The 14,792-nt window shown below is 40.0% G+C and overlaps 2 protein-coding genes across 9 annotated transcripts; one reads left to right on the plus strand and one right to left on the minus strand.

The window, feature by feature from the left end:
- Positions 1-3,740: 3,740 nt before the first annotated feature.
- LOC135146143 (uncharacterized) lies at positions 3,741-9,673 on the minus strand. Of its 8 annotated transcripts, none has more exons than XM_064078296.1 (29): positions 9,611-9,673; positions 9,447-9,528; positions 9,344-9,361; positions 9,216-9,289; positions 9,070-9,157; positions 8,475-9,016; positions 8,307-8,412; positions 7,885-8,253; positions 7,775-7,833; positions 7,678-7,714; positions 7,491-7,629; positions 7,324-7,428; positions 7,110-7,270; positions 6,933-7,055; positions 6,821-6,876; positions 6,645-6,757; positions 6,460-6,592; positions 6,277-6,402; positions 6,132-6,221; positions 5,996-6,068; positions 5,846-5,935; positions 5,756-5,793; positions 5,582-5,698; positions 5,414-5,525; positions 5,204-5,359; positions 4,984-5,153; positions 4,145-4,934; positions 3,856-3,980; positions 3,741-3,805 (listed from the first exon to the last, which is right to left on the minus strand). In XM_064078296.1, exons 3-29 carry the CDS (start codon positions 9,351-9,353, stop codon positions 3,749-3,751), a joined length of 4,059 nt encoding a protein of 1,352 aa, XP_063934366.1. In that variant the 5' UTR covers positions 9,354-9,361; positions 9,447-9,528; positions 9,611-9,673; the 3' UTR covers positions 3,741-3,748. The 8 variants fall into 8 exon arrangements, with proteins under 8 accessions (XP_063934366.1, XP_063934369.1, XP_063934370.1 ...); XM_064078299.1 differs by having other exon boundaries at positions 7,885-8,250; positions 9,444-9,528; XM_064078300.1 differs by having other exon boundaries at positions 7,775-7,830; positions 9,444-9,528.
- A 1,316-nt stretch (positions 9,674-10,989) lies between these two features.
- LOC135146131 (cysteine protease ATG4B-like) lies at positions 10,990-14,030 on the plus strand. Its single transcript, XM_064078277.1, has 13 exons — positions 10,990-11,026; positions 11,087-11,177; positions 11,240-11,416; positions 11,514-11,557; positions 12,233-12,360; positions 12,431-12,492; positions 12,562-12,771; positions 12,827-12,903; positions 13,054-13,132; positions 13,190-13,269; positions 13,331-13,450; positions 13,557-13,631; positions 13,684-14,030. The coding sequence occupies exons 2-13, from the start codon at positions 11,120-11,122 to the stop codon at positions 13,717-13,719; spliced, it is 1,146 nt and encodes a 381-aa protein (XP_063934347.1). The 5' UTR covers positions 10,990-11,026; positions 11,087-11,119; the 3' UTR covers positions 13,720-14,030.
- Positions 14,031-14,792: the final 762 nt, after the last annotated feature.

Raw genomic sequence — 14,792 nt, forward strand, 5'->3', positions numbered from 1 at the left:
GTGAGGCGGAGAGAGCGGCCTTTGTCATGACGACGTTGAGGTGGGGGTTCTCGTTTGGCAGTGTGGGAAACAAAGCAAAGTATGGGGGAGGGGCCACGAACGAGACCAGATAATGTGATTGTCAAAAATGGGAAGGGGGCGGCTTTTATTGTAAAGAGCTTGTTCATTTGTTAAGCCGTGGGCGATCCCTGTCGAAAAGAAAAGCTGGCCCTAAAGATTATTAAGCCGAGAGCCTGAAGTCTGTCCGTTTTTCTTTCTCCTTGGGACAGACACCCAAGGGGCGGCCCGCCCTGCGGCCTTTGGGGCCTAATAACCACGTGGGCGAGACAGGGGGGCGGCAGGGGCGGTACCAGGAAGAGGAGGAGGAGGTCAGAGAGATTGACCTTCCAATTCACCAAGTCCGACGAGGCTGCATTTTTTTTTTTGTTTTTGTTTTTGTTTTTGTTTACATACCCATCCATACACCTTTAAGTATAGCCTTTAGCGGGCGCGTCGACTCCCCAGCCTGCATAATCGAGCGGGCTACTTCGGGGGGCCCGAGGTCGAGTCCGCGCGCACACCACTTTTCGTACGTCGAGCGCGCCTCCTTTTTTCCCCCCTAAACTAGGTTTTTTTTTTTTTTTTTTTTTTTCCGTTTTGTTAAAATGTACACAACGCGCTGCCGGGCTACCTACTATTTGGTGCGCTTATCGGACATTTATACTGCAACAATCCAACTTATGGATCTAGTTTTACAGCGCCAAACGACTAGTCGTGGTCCCTCAAGTATAACCCAAGTTTAACATTTTGCAAAAAAAAAAAAAATAATAAAAACTTTTTTTTCCCTCCCCACCTACTGCACATACTAACGTGTTTGAGGTAAGTAGCGGTGGCAGAGATTTCTCGCAACTAGTGCATATTTTTTTGTTTTTTTTTTTTTCTTGGTTTCCAGAAAGTAAGCAACTTTGTTAACAAGAAAATATTATTCCAACTACTTTACTGTTTGACAGCATTTTACTTAAGCCATTCCCGGAAAAGTTCGTAAACATGATGTTCATGTTATAAGTTAAGAGAGTTGCTGCTAAGGAGACATTGTAATAATAATAATAATAACACCAACAACAAACAACAACAAAAAAAAAAAAAAAAAAAAAAAAAGTAAATCAAGATGTCGATGTCGACAACCGCCACGGTCACCTTGAAAAAAAAAAAAAAGTAATTCCTCAAGATAATTTTTGTAGCGGGGAGGCCCTTCTTCTCCCCCTACCCACCAAACACATTTGGGCCCATATAGAGAGAGAGAGATACAACAAGAGAGTGGCAGTTACCGTAGTAAAAATAAAAATAAAAATAAATGGGTGGTGGCTACTTTTTTTTTTTTTTTTTTTGGCACGCCACATGCACCTGCCCCGTCTCCGACGCCCCCGTCGCATGAGAGCACATGCAAGGAAGGCTGAGAGATTTTCCTAAGGAGAGGCCCCCACGTGAGAAACCTAAGCGTCAAAATGGACCGGGTTTCCAAAAAAGGAAATGGTCGTCGAAGCTCGAATTTTGGCCAAAAGTCTTGACAGAATAAGTCTAGAGTCTTCTAAGCGGCACCATTGTGTCGAGCGCATTTTTTCGAGCAAGCAAGGTATGAACCAGACAGTTGTAGTTCATTCCTTTCCTAGGCTACTCATAATTTTTCAAATTTCAGTCACCTCGACCACAACAGGGGTACCTACCAGCGTATTTCATACTGTCAGTCCATTTTCTGGGCTGGCCGTGCATCGAGTTATCCCATACCCAGTCTATAAACCTTGTACATGGGTATAACAGCCTCTGACCTCTCTAATGACGTACTGTTGAAGTTTGGATTTGAATTTTAAGTGTACTTTTTTGAGGAAAGATGCCCCCTTTTAAAATTTTTTTTCTTTTAGTTGGAATGGCTAGTATATATACCTTCTGAAACGGCCCATTGTCTTACCACTTTTAATCAAATAACGTCTCTTTTTTTTTTTTTTTTTTGGGATTTTTATTTCCCTTGAGCCCTTGGGTTAAATTACGTCGTATTCAATTCATATTGTTGGGTATATAGAGGTTAGTAGAGTACAAAGAACGACTGGAAAAACCCACTTTATCTACCCTTAGCATTGACAGGCCAAAGGAAATACGTATTGCCATTGGCTGTTTTTTATTACTAATTTTTTTTTCTTCTTCAACTGCTCTTCCTTCTCTTCGCCTCTTCCGCGCTCTACGACCTTGACTTTGTATAGATAGATATATATATATATATATATCTATATATTTACTTTTTTTTTTTTTTTTTTTTTTTTCGTGTGTACTTTTTCTATACTATATATATATGTATACATATACTATTTTTTACTTTCTTCGTAAGTTTTAATTCTGCATCTTTTTTTTTTTTTTTTTATTATTCCTTTATTTGATTAGACTTTTTTTAAACTTTGGCCTTAGTTTTTTATAACTGCTTTACTTGCTACTATTATTGACTTTATCAACAAGTTAATCACCCGATTTTAATTTTTTTTATTTTTATTGCCACTATTACTGTTAGAACTTTTTCATACTAATTGTATTTTGTCACCATTTCTTAATTTTTTTTTTTTTGAATGTTGTTTAAAATGCCTCCATACTCCTTGTGTTACCAATTATATTTCTGTTCTATAGATCTCTGCGTGTTTATTATTACAATTTTTTAGAGTGGTATATTATATATTCTTTGGTTCCTTTACCTTTCTGCAACATGGTCGTATAATTTTTTTTTTTTTTTCTTTTTTCTTTTTTAATAACGCCACGGTTACTACTTGCTTGTAATAAAAATATTTTAACTGCTCAATCTTTAAGAAATTGATTTATTTTATATAAGAGAGCATCCTTTTTTTGTTAGAAAGTATAGTTTTTTATTTCTTTATTTTTTATTTTATATTTAATTTTTTTTAAAGTGACATATTAAGGTTGGAATATCTTTTTTAAAAGACAAGAAGATCAGTGATAAAGACTGTTTATATTTTCTATATAAGACTTACTACGTTAGTGTGTGCTTATGCCCTGGGCCTACAGAGAATCCCGCAGCCTGTAGCTTCACTATCGATTTCCTTTCCTTTACCTTTTTTTTTTTTTTTTCCTGAAGGGTGCTGTAATTTTGTTATTTTTCACCCAGGGACAACGTTGCAGCAAACGTGCCGTGAATTAGAAGGCTAATATGGGATAATTAAGCTTCTAATATTCTTTTTTTTTCCAGTTAGTTGAATCCTTTCGATTTATGGTTTTTTTTTTTACTATTTCAATATCATATTTTTTTTATTGATCTCTAGCTTTTAACGTTTTTTCAGGTCACTGTTTAACCTCATATTTTTATTATAACTTATATATTTCCTCTTATAATTGACTTCGGTTGTTTTTTTTTTATTTATTATTATTTTGCTCGCTTAAATACTTAGTCATAACTTTTTTTTTCTCATCTGTTTTATTTTTATTTTTTACTCTTTTATCAATTTTTTCTCATTTATTTTTATAAGTCTTCTTTTTTTGGATAAGATAATTTTCTATTCTTTACCTCTTGCTGAAGTGTATTAATTGTCAGGTTATCATTATTTAGAAATAGTTGTGTACTTTGTAGGTAGATCCCTAACACGATTTGTATTGTTCCGGTTTTTCCTTTCTATATGAGCCAGTAGTACAACCTGTGTTGTTTTTGGGTTATTTTAATATGCTTTTAAAAAATTTTAAGGCAATATGCTTTATTTGTAACTAATATTCTTCAGTTTCACATGTTATATGCAGTACATAATTCAAAAAGGACCTGTGTGCCTTCGCTGCTAACCTAAAAGAAACATCTTACTTTCAAGCAGCTAAATTAAAATAGTAGAAAACCTTCCAGCGAAGTTCGGTAAGTAAATGTATTAAGAGAGAAACAAAGCGTAGCCACTCACTCGGTTTTATTGCATACCTTTTATTACTATCTTCGCACTCTGGGCACACTTCCTGGCTATTCGCTACTTAGAAGGTTATTAAATATAGTAGAAATTGGTAAACTGTTATGTCCTTAAATATAACAACTAAACTTTTGAAAAGCGCTGGATATTTTCTTAGTAATATGTTTTGTGTTAAAAGTCTTAAGCTATGCTAACAAAATAGAAGTACACATACGATTAAAAGTTACCGTAACCACTTTCCCTTATAAGCCTTATACTTAATAAAAAGTCGGCCAGCGGACGTTTTTCAAAATTACAAGTTCGCTTTAGAAAAGTGTTCATCTCCAGTTGTAGAAGTCCACTCGAGAAGATAGTCGAGGAAGTTAATAAGTTGAAGAGCTTATTGACTTCAACTGAGCCGAGCTGGATAAAAAAGTTTCTTGAACCAAAGCTGCACACTCCCAGAAGTTTAATGCCAGTAACGGCACCCTCCGGCCTCTGATTTTGGTAATAACGTATTTGTTTCTCGGTAGCAAAGTGGATCAAACAGTTTTCTTTCGTTTGATCGCTGGAAACCAAAAAGTCGGGGATTAGAAGTATTTTGTTCTGTTGGTATATCACATCACAGACGTTAAGTCTTCCTGGAAACGAATAGTGGGAGGTGATTGTAGCCAAACAGTCTTCAGTGCTGGCGGAATGCTCGCTTGCACTTTCAGCGGTTTTTTTACTCCCCGATTCGAAGTAATCCAACAGCACGTCAACAGTTCGCGAGGTAGATGGCGAAACAGCCCGAAGACACAGATAAGCCAACGAGGAGGGCATTAACCGAGGGGGGGGATAGTGGTAGGCAACGGGGCCCCCGTGCGTGCACTGAAGGAAGATCATGACTCCGTAGAAAAGAGTGTCGAGCGCGAAGGCACTTCCCTGTGACCTCTGCACAACTTGCATCTTTTCTTTTAGAGCGCTTAATGCCGGTTGATAAGTGGCCTTGATTGTTGTGGTGCACACGGTGAACCCGTTGGCTTCGCAGACGGGAATCTTATGAAGTCATATAAGGGCTCCTTGCATTTCACAAGTAGAGCTTTACTTTAGTGTACGGTTCAACACACTTGTACACGAGATTCTCAAACAACAGAAAGGCGCCCTCCTTGCACACACGGTGATGATTTATCCCTGCAAGTCCGCCATAATAGCGGACGAGCATCAGGCCCAAGCCGTCACCGGTAACAAAAACGTCCTGGTGGAAATCCCGTCCTGCTAAGAACACGAGTTCAGCTGAGAAGAGAGACTTCCCTACCGGCTAGTACGTCTTTTGGAAAGCCCACAAGGGCGCAGCACTTTGATTACACAGCAAAGCACGTCCACCTCCACGTCCCTCTTCATAGAAAGCAACTGAAAGTGCGTAGCTAGAGTTCGAGGTGGTGCCCACTTATTGACCCAGGACGGATCCGGTGGCGGCAGCACTTACCAAAGGGGGTGGTTATAAAACGGCTTCCGCGGTACAAAGACGGACTTACATCCATAGAGGGTCTTGTATGTCGTGTTTAAACAGAGAGCGCCCGGAGGAGAGCTCGTCCTTCGGGGCAGAAGCCCACACAAGCGCACTCTTGCGCCTTCTTTCAGTGCCTCCTAAGCAAAGAGTGCGATGTTCCTAGCAATAAGCTAAAAGTGTGCGGTCTCCAAACCCGAAGTTCCATGGACGGCGCATATATCCAGATATAAGCAGTGCCAGTTGGTGCGGAGGTAGTGCTACAGTCAACCACCTTGATCCTTATAAAAAACGTCTTCGCAGTTTTTCCCTCCTACGAAAAAAGAAACAGCGGGGAGGGCCGAAGTGAACAAGGCACGTAAGAGCGGACCTGCCAAAAGCCCGACGACTGTCGTTGGCTTGCCCGTTCTGGGATAACGGGGGGCTTGAGTGCGGAAAAGGTATAGATTAGATTTAGTACGTTCTCCAATAAGTGGTGGATGGCTTGCAACGCGGGAAGGGGTAACGTAGAGAAGCGGATATATTCGTTGAATGACAGCAATAACGCAGCCTTCCAACGGAGAATACAGATAAGAAGGAGCGGCCGCACGGATAAGGCGGAGGAAAGCACCTATCCATCCACCCTTCATGGAGAATCCAGCTAGCGGGAGGGGCACAAACAACCCTCGCCTGCAGAAACCCAACTGCATCACGTGGTGGAAAGAGGTTTATCGACGGAAAGCGTGTAGAAAAGAGTGGCTCAGCACCTTGGATAAGCATTTTGCTCGTCTGGTGCAGTTATAGTCTACCATTAGATATGCATCCGTCCGGCTCTCTAATTCCAGTGGCGTACTCGGCTTTAGCAGAAGACAGGGCAACGCACGGAAGAGCATACAACTAAATCACAAGTACCAGGTTACCACCAATTCGGGCACCGGCTAGTCGCAACTTTTGGCCAATATATATAGAGCCCCGGCGCGCCTTCTCGGCCAAGAGAGGGTCAAGACGGGCACTCACGGCATACCAACCATCGCACAGCTCGACGTAATATCGCGTGAGCGCCCCCTTCTACCAAGTGGGGTACCCAACGTTTACCTCGAGCCACAAGGCGTCTGGAGTTTCGAAGATGTCCGAGACAAAGAGAATCATGCAGCGAGCAGCGCTTTGGTCCTTCTCGAGGATGGATCGAACGGCTGAGCGGTTGCAACAGTTGACTTCCCTCTCGTACCTTCAAGAGACAGTACCTACCTAGTCATTACGATAAACGGCTCGCAGGCAACCTATAAAGCAGCTGGCTTAAGATGTTTTGGGGAGTCAGCCAGCGCATTTGGTACCCTCGAGAAAAAAGGCGGTCTTGATTATACAGCTTCGAGACGATCCAATGGTAATGGTTCTTGAGCATAACGAGGATGGAGACGGTGGTAGTAACAAGAAGAAAGAGAAGCAGCCACACCACCTTAACCCACGAGGGCGACACAAACTTCTTGTTTACGCCGGGAAACCGATAAAAGGCTTGACGACATCCGAAGTTGATGTGGATATAATTAGTTATCGTAATAACAAGTTACCGCGTTGAAGTTCGCAGAGGCCGATAGTCCGAGTGGCTATATTAATTTCAATAGCAAAGTTGTCCTTGAAGTAAACCGCGCCCCTCTCCAGTTCGCTTCGAGGAAAAATTTTGAAAACAAAGTCTTGTAAAAGGCTGTTGTAAAGTCTATTTAAAGGCGAAAGAAGCGGATACGCACGCCAGGCAGCGCAGGACGAGGTCCGCCTTAAGGAAACGTTTAGCGCTTCGCGAGAAGGACTCAGTGCCATGAACTTCGATTCGAACACTCGGCGGGGCTGCGTGCCGCTAGGTAAGTGGAAAACACTCGCTTTTGTTGTTGGCATGGTATTGCACGCGTCACTATAACGGCTGCGCTCGGCGTTATTGTTCTATATGTGTTACTACCATTCAACCTCAACGCGGCATCGGCACAGGCGTGACTTTTATAAGGATTATAGTCATTCGGCCCCGCCGTCAAGAAGGGAGTAACAGAGCGGCGTCTGGAGAGGCCAGGAAAGCTGAAGTTTCGTAGAGGTCGTTTAGTAAAAACAAATATCAAAGGGGTGCTGAACTATTATACCGAATTGCTCTACAAGGAAAAACAGAGGGAGAAGTGGTCCGAGCTGAAGAGTTGGGCGACGAAAGAAGAGGGGGTAGATCCTCTTCAACGGGGTGAGCACAGGCTTCGTCAAGACATTTGCTTTTGAATTGCTTGAGTTCTCAATAAACAATAAGAATATTAAGCAAAGTCCAGAAAGCACACATACGGTGCTCAGAGACATCACCTTTATGATAGTTTCCATCCTCAAGTTGCGTAGCGGTTGATATAAGGCGGGATAGTATAAACAATTAAGAAAGATAAACCTTTTGTAGGCCTTTGCATGACTTATTCTCTCTGTAATCAGGGAAGTGCGCCCTCTCTGCTGAAGAAAAAGAGTTAAGAAAGCTAAATATATTGTGCAGCTAAGGAAAACCCAGAAGGCTGCGCGATTGCAGATCGCATTGGTCCCGCAGCTTAGTAGCTACGCTTAAACTATTGGCGTTGACAGTGATGCGCTTTCCGGCCGCCGATGTAAATCCGATGCTTATCTTAGGGTCGGACCCCGAACCTTCGGCGAGGGCAGGTCTGCGGACTTCGTGCCCACAAGGCTGCTCGCTTATAGGCCGTTTAGAAGCTTTTAAGTTACAGGCAACCTGCCTTTTTTGGTCTTCTCGTGCTTCGGTGAGAAAAACTTCGTCAAGAAGCCTTTTTGAGGCCCCTTGTGCTTCCGTAGAAACCTTAATTGCCCTTCCGTGGCCCGTAACAAACCCAGTAACAGTGGTGTTGGGCGTCAAGGGCTCTTCTCCAGTTTAATAGTGAGTTCGCATCTCTCAGAGAAGCAGAAAAGTGTTCTACCCGAAAGAAGCCTTGTTACTGGGCTGGTTTCTACTTGAGTAATGTCGTTCTCACTAGAAAAAAACAAATCGTGGAGATATGCACCGTAGGGGTGACTATTGCTCTCCTGAATAAAACGAATTGAAACTCGTATTTATAGATTATGGAGTTGACAACTATAAAAATTACAATTTCTACTGCGGAATCTGCCAAAGGTGGCCCTTTACTATCGTTGGTTAGCAAGCCGTCATCCCAACGTCCAGCCTTCTGAGAGGCAGTGCGCGATGTTGCGGGAAAAGACTTGACTGGCGTGACAGCCTCGCAAGTTTTGAGCACAACTTCAGTGGGAGGCGAGTTATTGGTCAACTGGTCAACCAGCGAGTCTGGAGGGTGAATCGGCGGAAGGAGCGAACTTGGAAGGCAAAGAGTGTCCGCAATATCATAATATTCGCTTTTATCCTCGCAAAGCCGAGCCTTCCCCAAACAAATGTCACTATCCATCCTTATTAATTCTGCATTGCAATCTCTACTCTCTTCTTTCATCACGCGAGTTGATAAAGGAGAGGTTGCGCAGGTTTTAGGAAAAAGTGAAGTGCTTTCAGCTAACAACGTGGTGGGCAAATATAAACTGTTTTCGCTAAAGCGACTTAGAGATGGAGACGGTTCTGTAGACGCGGCAGGGAGTTTAATAGTGTTAGAAGAATTCAAAATGCCTTCATTCATAAAAGTCACTACATACTCTCGTGTAAGATACTTTAACTTTTATATTTCTTATGGAAAATACTTCGGTAATTTACTTGAACGTTTGAGCATTTAAACCAAATTTTAGAATTAAATCGAATTTGATCAGAAAGTATAGTTTTCCAGGTGCCCTGAAAGGTACAATAAAGAGTTCTATGTTATCAAAATATCTATAAAAAAAAGATAAACTTTGCTTGGGCAAGGGAAGCCTAAAAACACTTTTTTGTTGCAAGAACCCCCTCCACAGCGGTTGCATAAAATTTCTTAAGTATAGGATGTTGTATAAAGTAAAATAAAGTCGATAATTATTAAGTAACCTGAGGACATGAACTTCTCTAAGCAAGCATTAATAAAGTAAATAATAAAAAAATAAAGTGAATCATAAAAAAAAAGTAAAAAAAGTAAGTCTAATTTTACTACTTCCCGCAAGCTTCCATACAAGTCAGAGGCACACCTTTAAGTAAAGGCAAAGAGAAAAAAAATATCTTAAAGATATGATGACCTAAAAAAAAACCAATGTAGAAGTAATAAAGAAAAGAATATCATGAATCAATCTAGCTGTTGAAGAGTATTGAAACGTTAACTTAGTACTGGCTTGCAAAAACACAGCAGTCCTCACAACTGAAGATACCAATCATGAAACAATGACACCCGGCTACTATGTTAAAACTGCCTTCCCCCGCGGTGTACATTTATCAAAGCCATTGAGGACCAACAATTTATAATATATTATCATCTTTCCTCTTTCTTTAAGCGATTTTAAAATATATGGGAAAGCTCCAAGGTGGGGCTAATGGTTGCCTACATTAAAGTTTCGGCTTGAGCACCGCCGGAACCTGGCCTCCATAAAAATTAAGGTAGCCAAATGGAGCCCTCATCCCGACCATTAGAAAAAGAAAGGTTAGACTCATGAATGTCTTTTTCCGCATTAATGTACAATATGTTTACCCTGAACGGTAACCTAAGTAAGTGGCCTATGGGCTGCTCGAAATAATGAAAAAGATTGCAACAGCTTTTAAGTAAGATATTTATAACTTTTAATTTAAAAACTGTTTTTTATCATTTTCACGTTTAAACTACTACAAAAGCTTTGTTAAATAAAATTTTCTCACTATTTTATTAAAAACGTCATAATTAATTGCTAAGTTTATTGAAAGATATTCATTTATTTAGCGAGTACAATTTTTGTAGGCTATGAACCGAAAAAAAACTAAATAAAATTGTAATTGTTAAGGTGTGCACTTTATACTGCCCTTAACCATAAATTAACTAATATTTGTCAGATATAAATGTTCTGTGGTTTATTTTTGTGAGTTGATGAGCTAGGTAATTCTTCTATATTCAAATTAATAAATTATAAATAATTAGAAGTACTTTTCTCGGTTAAAGTAACAGTTGTTTAGATTTTGCAGTGGTATTGAGAAAATTGGAGATAACTTGTCAAGAATTTTTAAGATTGGTACCAAAGCCTTCCCATTGGATGATATTTTTTTTGTCAACTTTAAAAATAGGTCCTGGCGGATTTCTCCACTTTTAGTTAATGTTGAGTATACTTAAAATTATAACTATATATAAACGAAATTTAAAAAATTATTGTTTAGTTTAATAAGGCATCCTTAATAAGATTAAAACAAATTTTAGGCATACAAGTTGTTCTATTTTACAAGGTGATCAAACCTTTTTAAACTGAAGCTAAGCAGTAAAATTTAGTTTATATATCTACAATGTTTACTAAATCTAACAAGTAATTTTTTTAACCTTTAAATAAAATATTCATACATATAATTAATCAGTTAAAGGTAACTCACCAACTAATTATAAGTCGCTTATCCGCAAACCTAGCCTAGTAAATGTTCTAATAACTTACTGGTTAAAAATTTGTTAGAAAACGCCACTCAATCCAGTTAAAAACTTAAATTACGCCTAGACTTTCTACTGAGCTGTAAATGCTTTGACTCAATTTATGGATAATAGATTATATTTCAAGTTACCGTACTTTAGTAGTGCTTTTGTTTTTAAGTTCCCTGTTGCTGCTGGCGTTGTCTGTTTCTTTTGTGTAGGCCTTTCTACGCGCCGACTTAATAAAAATTACTATGTCTGTTGACTGCTGTTCCGCGTGTGTCCTAGGAGAGTTATATGACTTGAGCGAAGGTTTCCGACATTCCGCTTTTAACACTTTATAAATAACTTGAACTTTGTCTGAAATAATTTAGAAAAAGACAGGGAATGTTACTACCTAGATTATATATCAAGGGTTTGGTGCACGTATCGAAATCACTTTCAAAAAATAATGGGGACTTCAATTTCTTCAGATTCTGGCTGGGGCTGTATGCTCCGATGCGGGCAAATGATTTTTGCAGAAGGTCTTATACGCCATTATCTAGGGCGAGGTACCCACTTCGAGTATTTTCTGTAAATTTTGGCCTGTAACTTAAAATGCTTTATTTAAATTTTAGTTATTATCTTGTATTTATCTAATTAATATAGACTGGAGAAGAGTAGCAAATTACTCGAACCCCTGTTTGAAAAAAGTTTTCACCTTATACATTCTTCTGTGCTTACTACCGATTTAATCTCTATAATTATTTGTGTTTTAAAGATCGCCATGTTGTTTACATAAAAAATGTTTTCGCCCTTGTATTCTTATTGTTTGGTAAATAAAGTAGTAGGTCTCTTATCTTAAAATTTGAAAGTTTCGAAAAAGGTTAGCTTTGAGTTAGTAAAACAGATTTGAGTGCCCTAATGGATTTAAGTGCTCTTAATTCTGTGGCGGTCGCTCTAGATTAAAAATCTATTGTTCAAAATAAGGTTATTGAAAAATAGTGTAATTCTAGCGTTGGGTTTAGCATAAAAAACATAATAAAAATGGTTCTCGTCTTTCTCCAATGTAAAAAAAAGGAAAGACAAAGCTGGGCTCTGCGCGGCCGTCTGAAGGTTAAGGGCGCCACAGTGCCTTAAACTATATGTATCTACTATTGGTGGTATGCTTTCCCTTCTTCCCTAACCGGGCATCGTAAAACCGCGAGAGTTTGAGCCCTTTTTAGCTTTGGCCCTCTAAACATCGTGTGAAGGTGGGCTTGCTTATTATAGGCGTGACTAATAATGGAAAGAGAGATTTCTCGTGTAGAGGAAGCGTGTATGTGGAAGTAAATCTTGCATTTCTTATGAAATGATGATCTGCGCTCGGCATTAAAATGACGCAATAGATCTTGGGGCTCTTTTACGATTCCCCCGAATTTCCTTACTCAATTCACAACATTGCACTTAAAGGTGGCGAACTGGGCACTACTGTAGGAAATTGGGTCGGCCCTTCTTTGGTGTGTCAAGCTATTAGGTTATTATCAAGCACTTATTAATGTTTTTAGTTAGATTAAATAACTGCTTAATCTTTTTGCTATGAAAAGGTTAATTACCGAATCTTTGAGCGGAGTTAACCCTTCTGTTAATGTCCACGTTGCTATGGATGGTTACTTTTGCTATTTACAGGAGTTGTGTGATTTTGAATAATGGTCTTTTAACTCCTTGCACGCCTTAGGGCTTGTGTGTAAAAGGACGCTCAGAAACAAAATAGGAAAACTTCACAGAAGCCGAGTTTATGTGGGGGCTGTTAAAAGCTGCGTGGAGAGTTCCCAGTCGAGAACGTCCTGTTTTTTGCTGCGACTGCTGGGAGGGCGCTCTGGTAAACGTACAGAGTCGATAAGTCTATTGAAAACGACGCTGGAAGCCATAAGCTTTCCGGAAAGAGGTTATCTTTGTAGAAAAGCACCCGAGTTTTCCTGTTGGAGTGTTTATTTTTGTAGGAGTTGGCCTTATTCTGTTTGTGCCGCTGCGACTGGGCGTTTCCCGCATTGAGGATGCCTATATTGAGCAACTGAAAGCATGATATATATACTTGACTAGTTGAAATCTTTGCATACTAATTTCGTTTTTTTTTAAGTCTTAGTGGGTTGAGACTATTTAAAGATTTATTATTTAACTTTATAGTTTAAGCACTTGTATTGATGTCGCTTAACTCTTTGTACTTCAGAAAGTGTTTAAACTTTCGAGCTTTTTGGGGTTTGTCGGGGGAAAGCCGAGATCCGCTCTTTATTTTCTCGGTTTTGAAGGTTGTACTCTGTCGAGCCTGACTGCTTGGCTTTATGAAGTTTTTTTTAATTATAAAGGGAACCTCTGGGTTTGCTTGGATCCTCACAAGACGCAAACATTGGCAGAGATTTCGGAGGCGGGGGAGCTCGACACCTGCGTATCACATACAGAGAAACGTGCTTTACCTACAGTCACGCGGCATTTCTCTTTACATTTAGAGCTACTCGTGTCGTCGTCTCAGCAGATCCAAACTGAGGGGTTTAAGCCCCTCTATCTCTCTTGGTTTTTACTTTTTAGACGCGGCGGAGCTGGAGAGATTTTTTGCAAACATTCAAGAGGTACTTAGCTTCACTGTCTCACTCGGATAGAATACACTTCTTTCTTCAGAGATTAGCTATGCTTTTTTTCTTTCAAAACTTCAGTTTATTTGTGTGTAATTTGTAGTTGTTTAAGATATCCGGCCCCCCTTTATTTTCGCTGGTGGAGGGAGACTCGCGGAGCGGATGCGACTCACTTGAGGTTTTTTCCTAGAAAGGGGCTGTATTCCTTCTCCTTTGTATATTCCCGTAAGGATAATTCAGTGGTAGAGGACTTCATAGTAGTCTAAATAACGTTCGCAGGGATGTTTATTGCTTATATAGATGAGAATAGTTGACACTCACGAGCAGCAAGGGGTCCGGCCTTATGCTGAGCGTATATTACAATGGCCGGGCCGTAAAGGCAAGAAACGAAATAAAGTTTATAATTATGTTTTTTCTAGTAAACAAGAGGTGCCTTATGGATGTTTAAAAGCGCAAAGTATGATAAAAAGGTTTCTCTCCTAAACTGCATAGTTTATGTTCAGTCAATAAACAAGACTGGCACTAGTAAATGCGTGAGTCGAGCAGTCCAGTAGTAGTTGAGGTGTAAAGATGTTGAGCGCAAACACAGTAATAGGCACCGAAAATCTCTTTTGTTATAAAAAACGTTTTATATTAAGAAAAACTACAAAACTTCTCTCTGGCTGGGTTGAATAAAGAAGGAAAGAGCTTTGACATATAAAAAAAGTTTTTAAATGTCTGGAACACATTTTATAAGGTTTTTTTAAGGTGGAACTTTACGCTGCTCTTCGTTTAGCTGTAACTTTCTCATTATGCTTTGCCGCCGCAAGAACTCTGTTCAGGTTATCTGCTTCGGCCCTCTTCACCCACCACTGCTACCAAAAATTCACGGAATTGCCTATGACGATTATTTACTTGTCATGGTCGCCAGTTTTTACTACGACAACTGCGGCTTAATCTTAGCGTCACCGCTGACTGGTGCAAGGCGTTTATTAGGACAATAAAATCGTCGCTGGCTACGCTGTTGACCCTCCATAGTAGGGGAGTACAATATATTGTCCACAACTGAAATACCAAGGGGCCGGTGTGGATTTATAAATGTCGTCGTACCGCAAATTAAATATTTGCTACCTTATATCTTTTATTAAGCAGCATAAGCAAGGTTCCTTGCACAGTAAACTTAGATTTTTCGTATTCGGTCAGTCATGGCATACGCCTTTGCTTCCGGATGCACCAAGCGAAGTGGTGAGCCCACCAATGATTGCACCGTGTTTTGTGCGTCAAAGGCACAAAGAAACTGAGCCTAACGCTCCCACTACGAGTCAACCTGCGCTGTACTACGCTTCAAGCAAAACCTCCG

Source organism: Zophobas morio, unplaced genomic scaffold, assembly GCF_036711695.1.
Source record: "Zophobas morio isolate AGI-343-1 ecotype UQ-CSIRO unplaced genomic scaffold, CSIRO_AGI_Zmor_V1 ptg000213l, whole genome shotgun sequence".
Lineage (NCBI taxonomy): Eukaryota > Metazoa > Arthropoda > Insecta > Coleoptera > Tenebrionidae > Zophobas > Zophobas morio.

Coding starts and splice junctions, on each gene's coding strand:
- LOC135146143 (XM_064078296.1), bottom strand. Junction 9,158..9,215: donor GCTTCCCTTGCCCAAGCAAA/GTTTATCTTTTT, acceptor TGTACCTTTCAG/GGCACCTGGAAAACTATACT. Junction 5,794..5,845: donor TCCACCACTTATTGGAGAAC/GTACTAAATCTA, acceptor CCGTTATCCCAG/AACGGGCAAGCCAACGACAG.
- LOC135146131 (XM_064078277.1), top strand. CDS start 11,120: ATGTCTGTTGACTGCTGTTCCGCGTGTGTCCTAGGAGAGTTATATGAC. Junction 12,361..12,430: donor TTGGTGTGTCAAGCTATTAG/GTTATTATCAAG, acceptor TGCTATGAAAAG/GTTAATTACCGAATCTTTGA. Junction 12,493..12,561: donor TGTCCACGTTGCTATGGATG/GTTACTTTTGCT, acceptor TGCACGCCTTAG/GGCTTGTGTGTAAAAGGACG.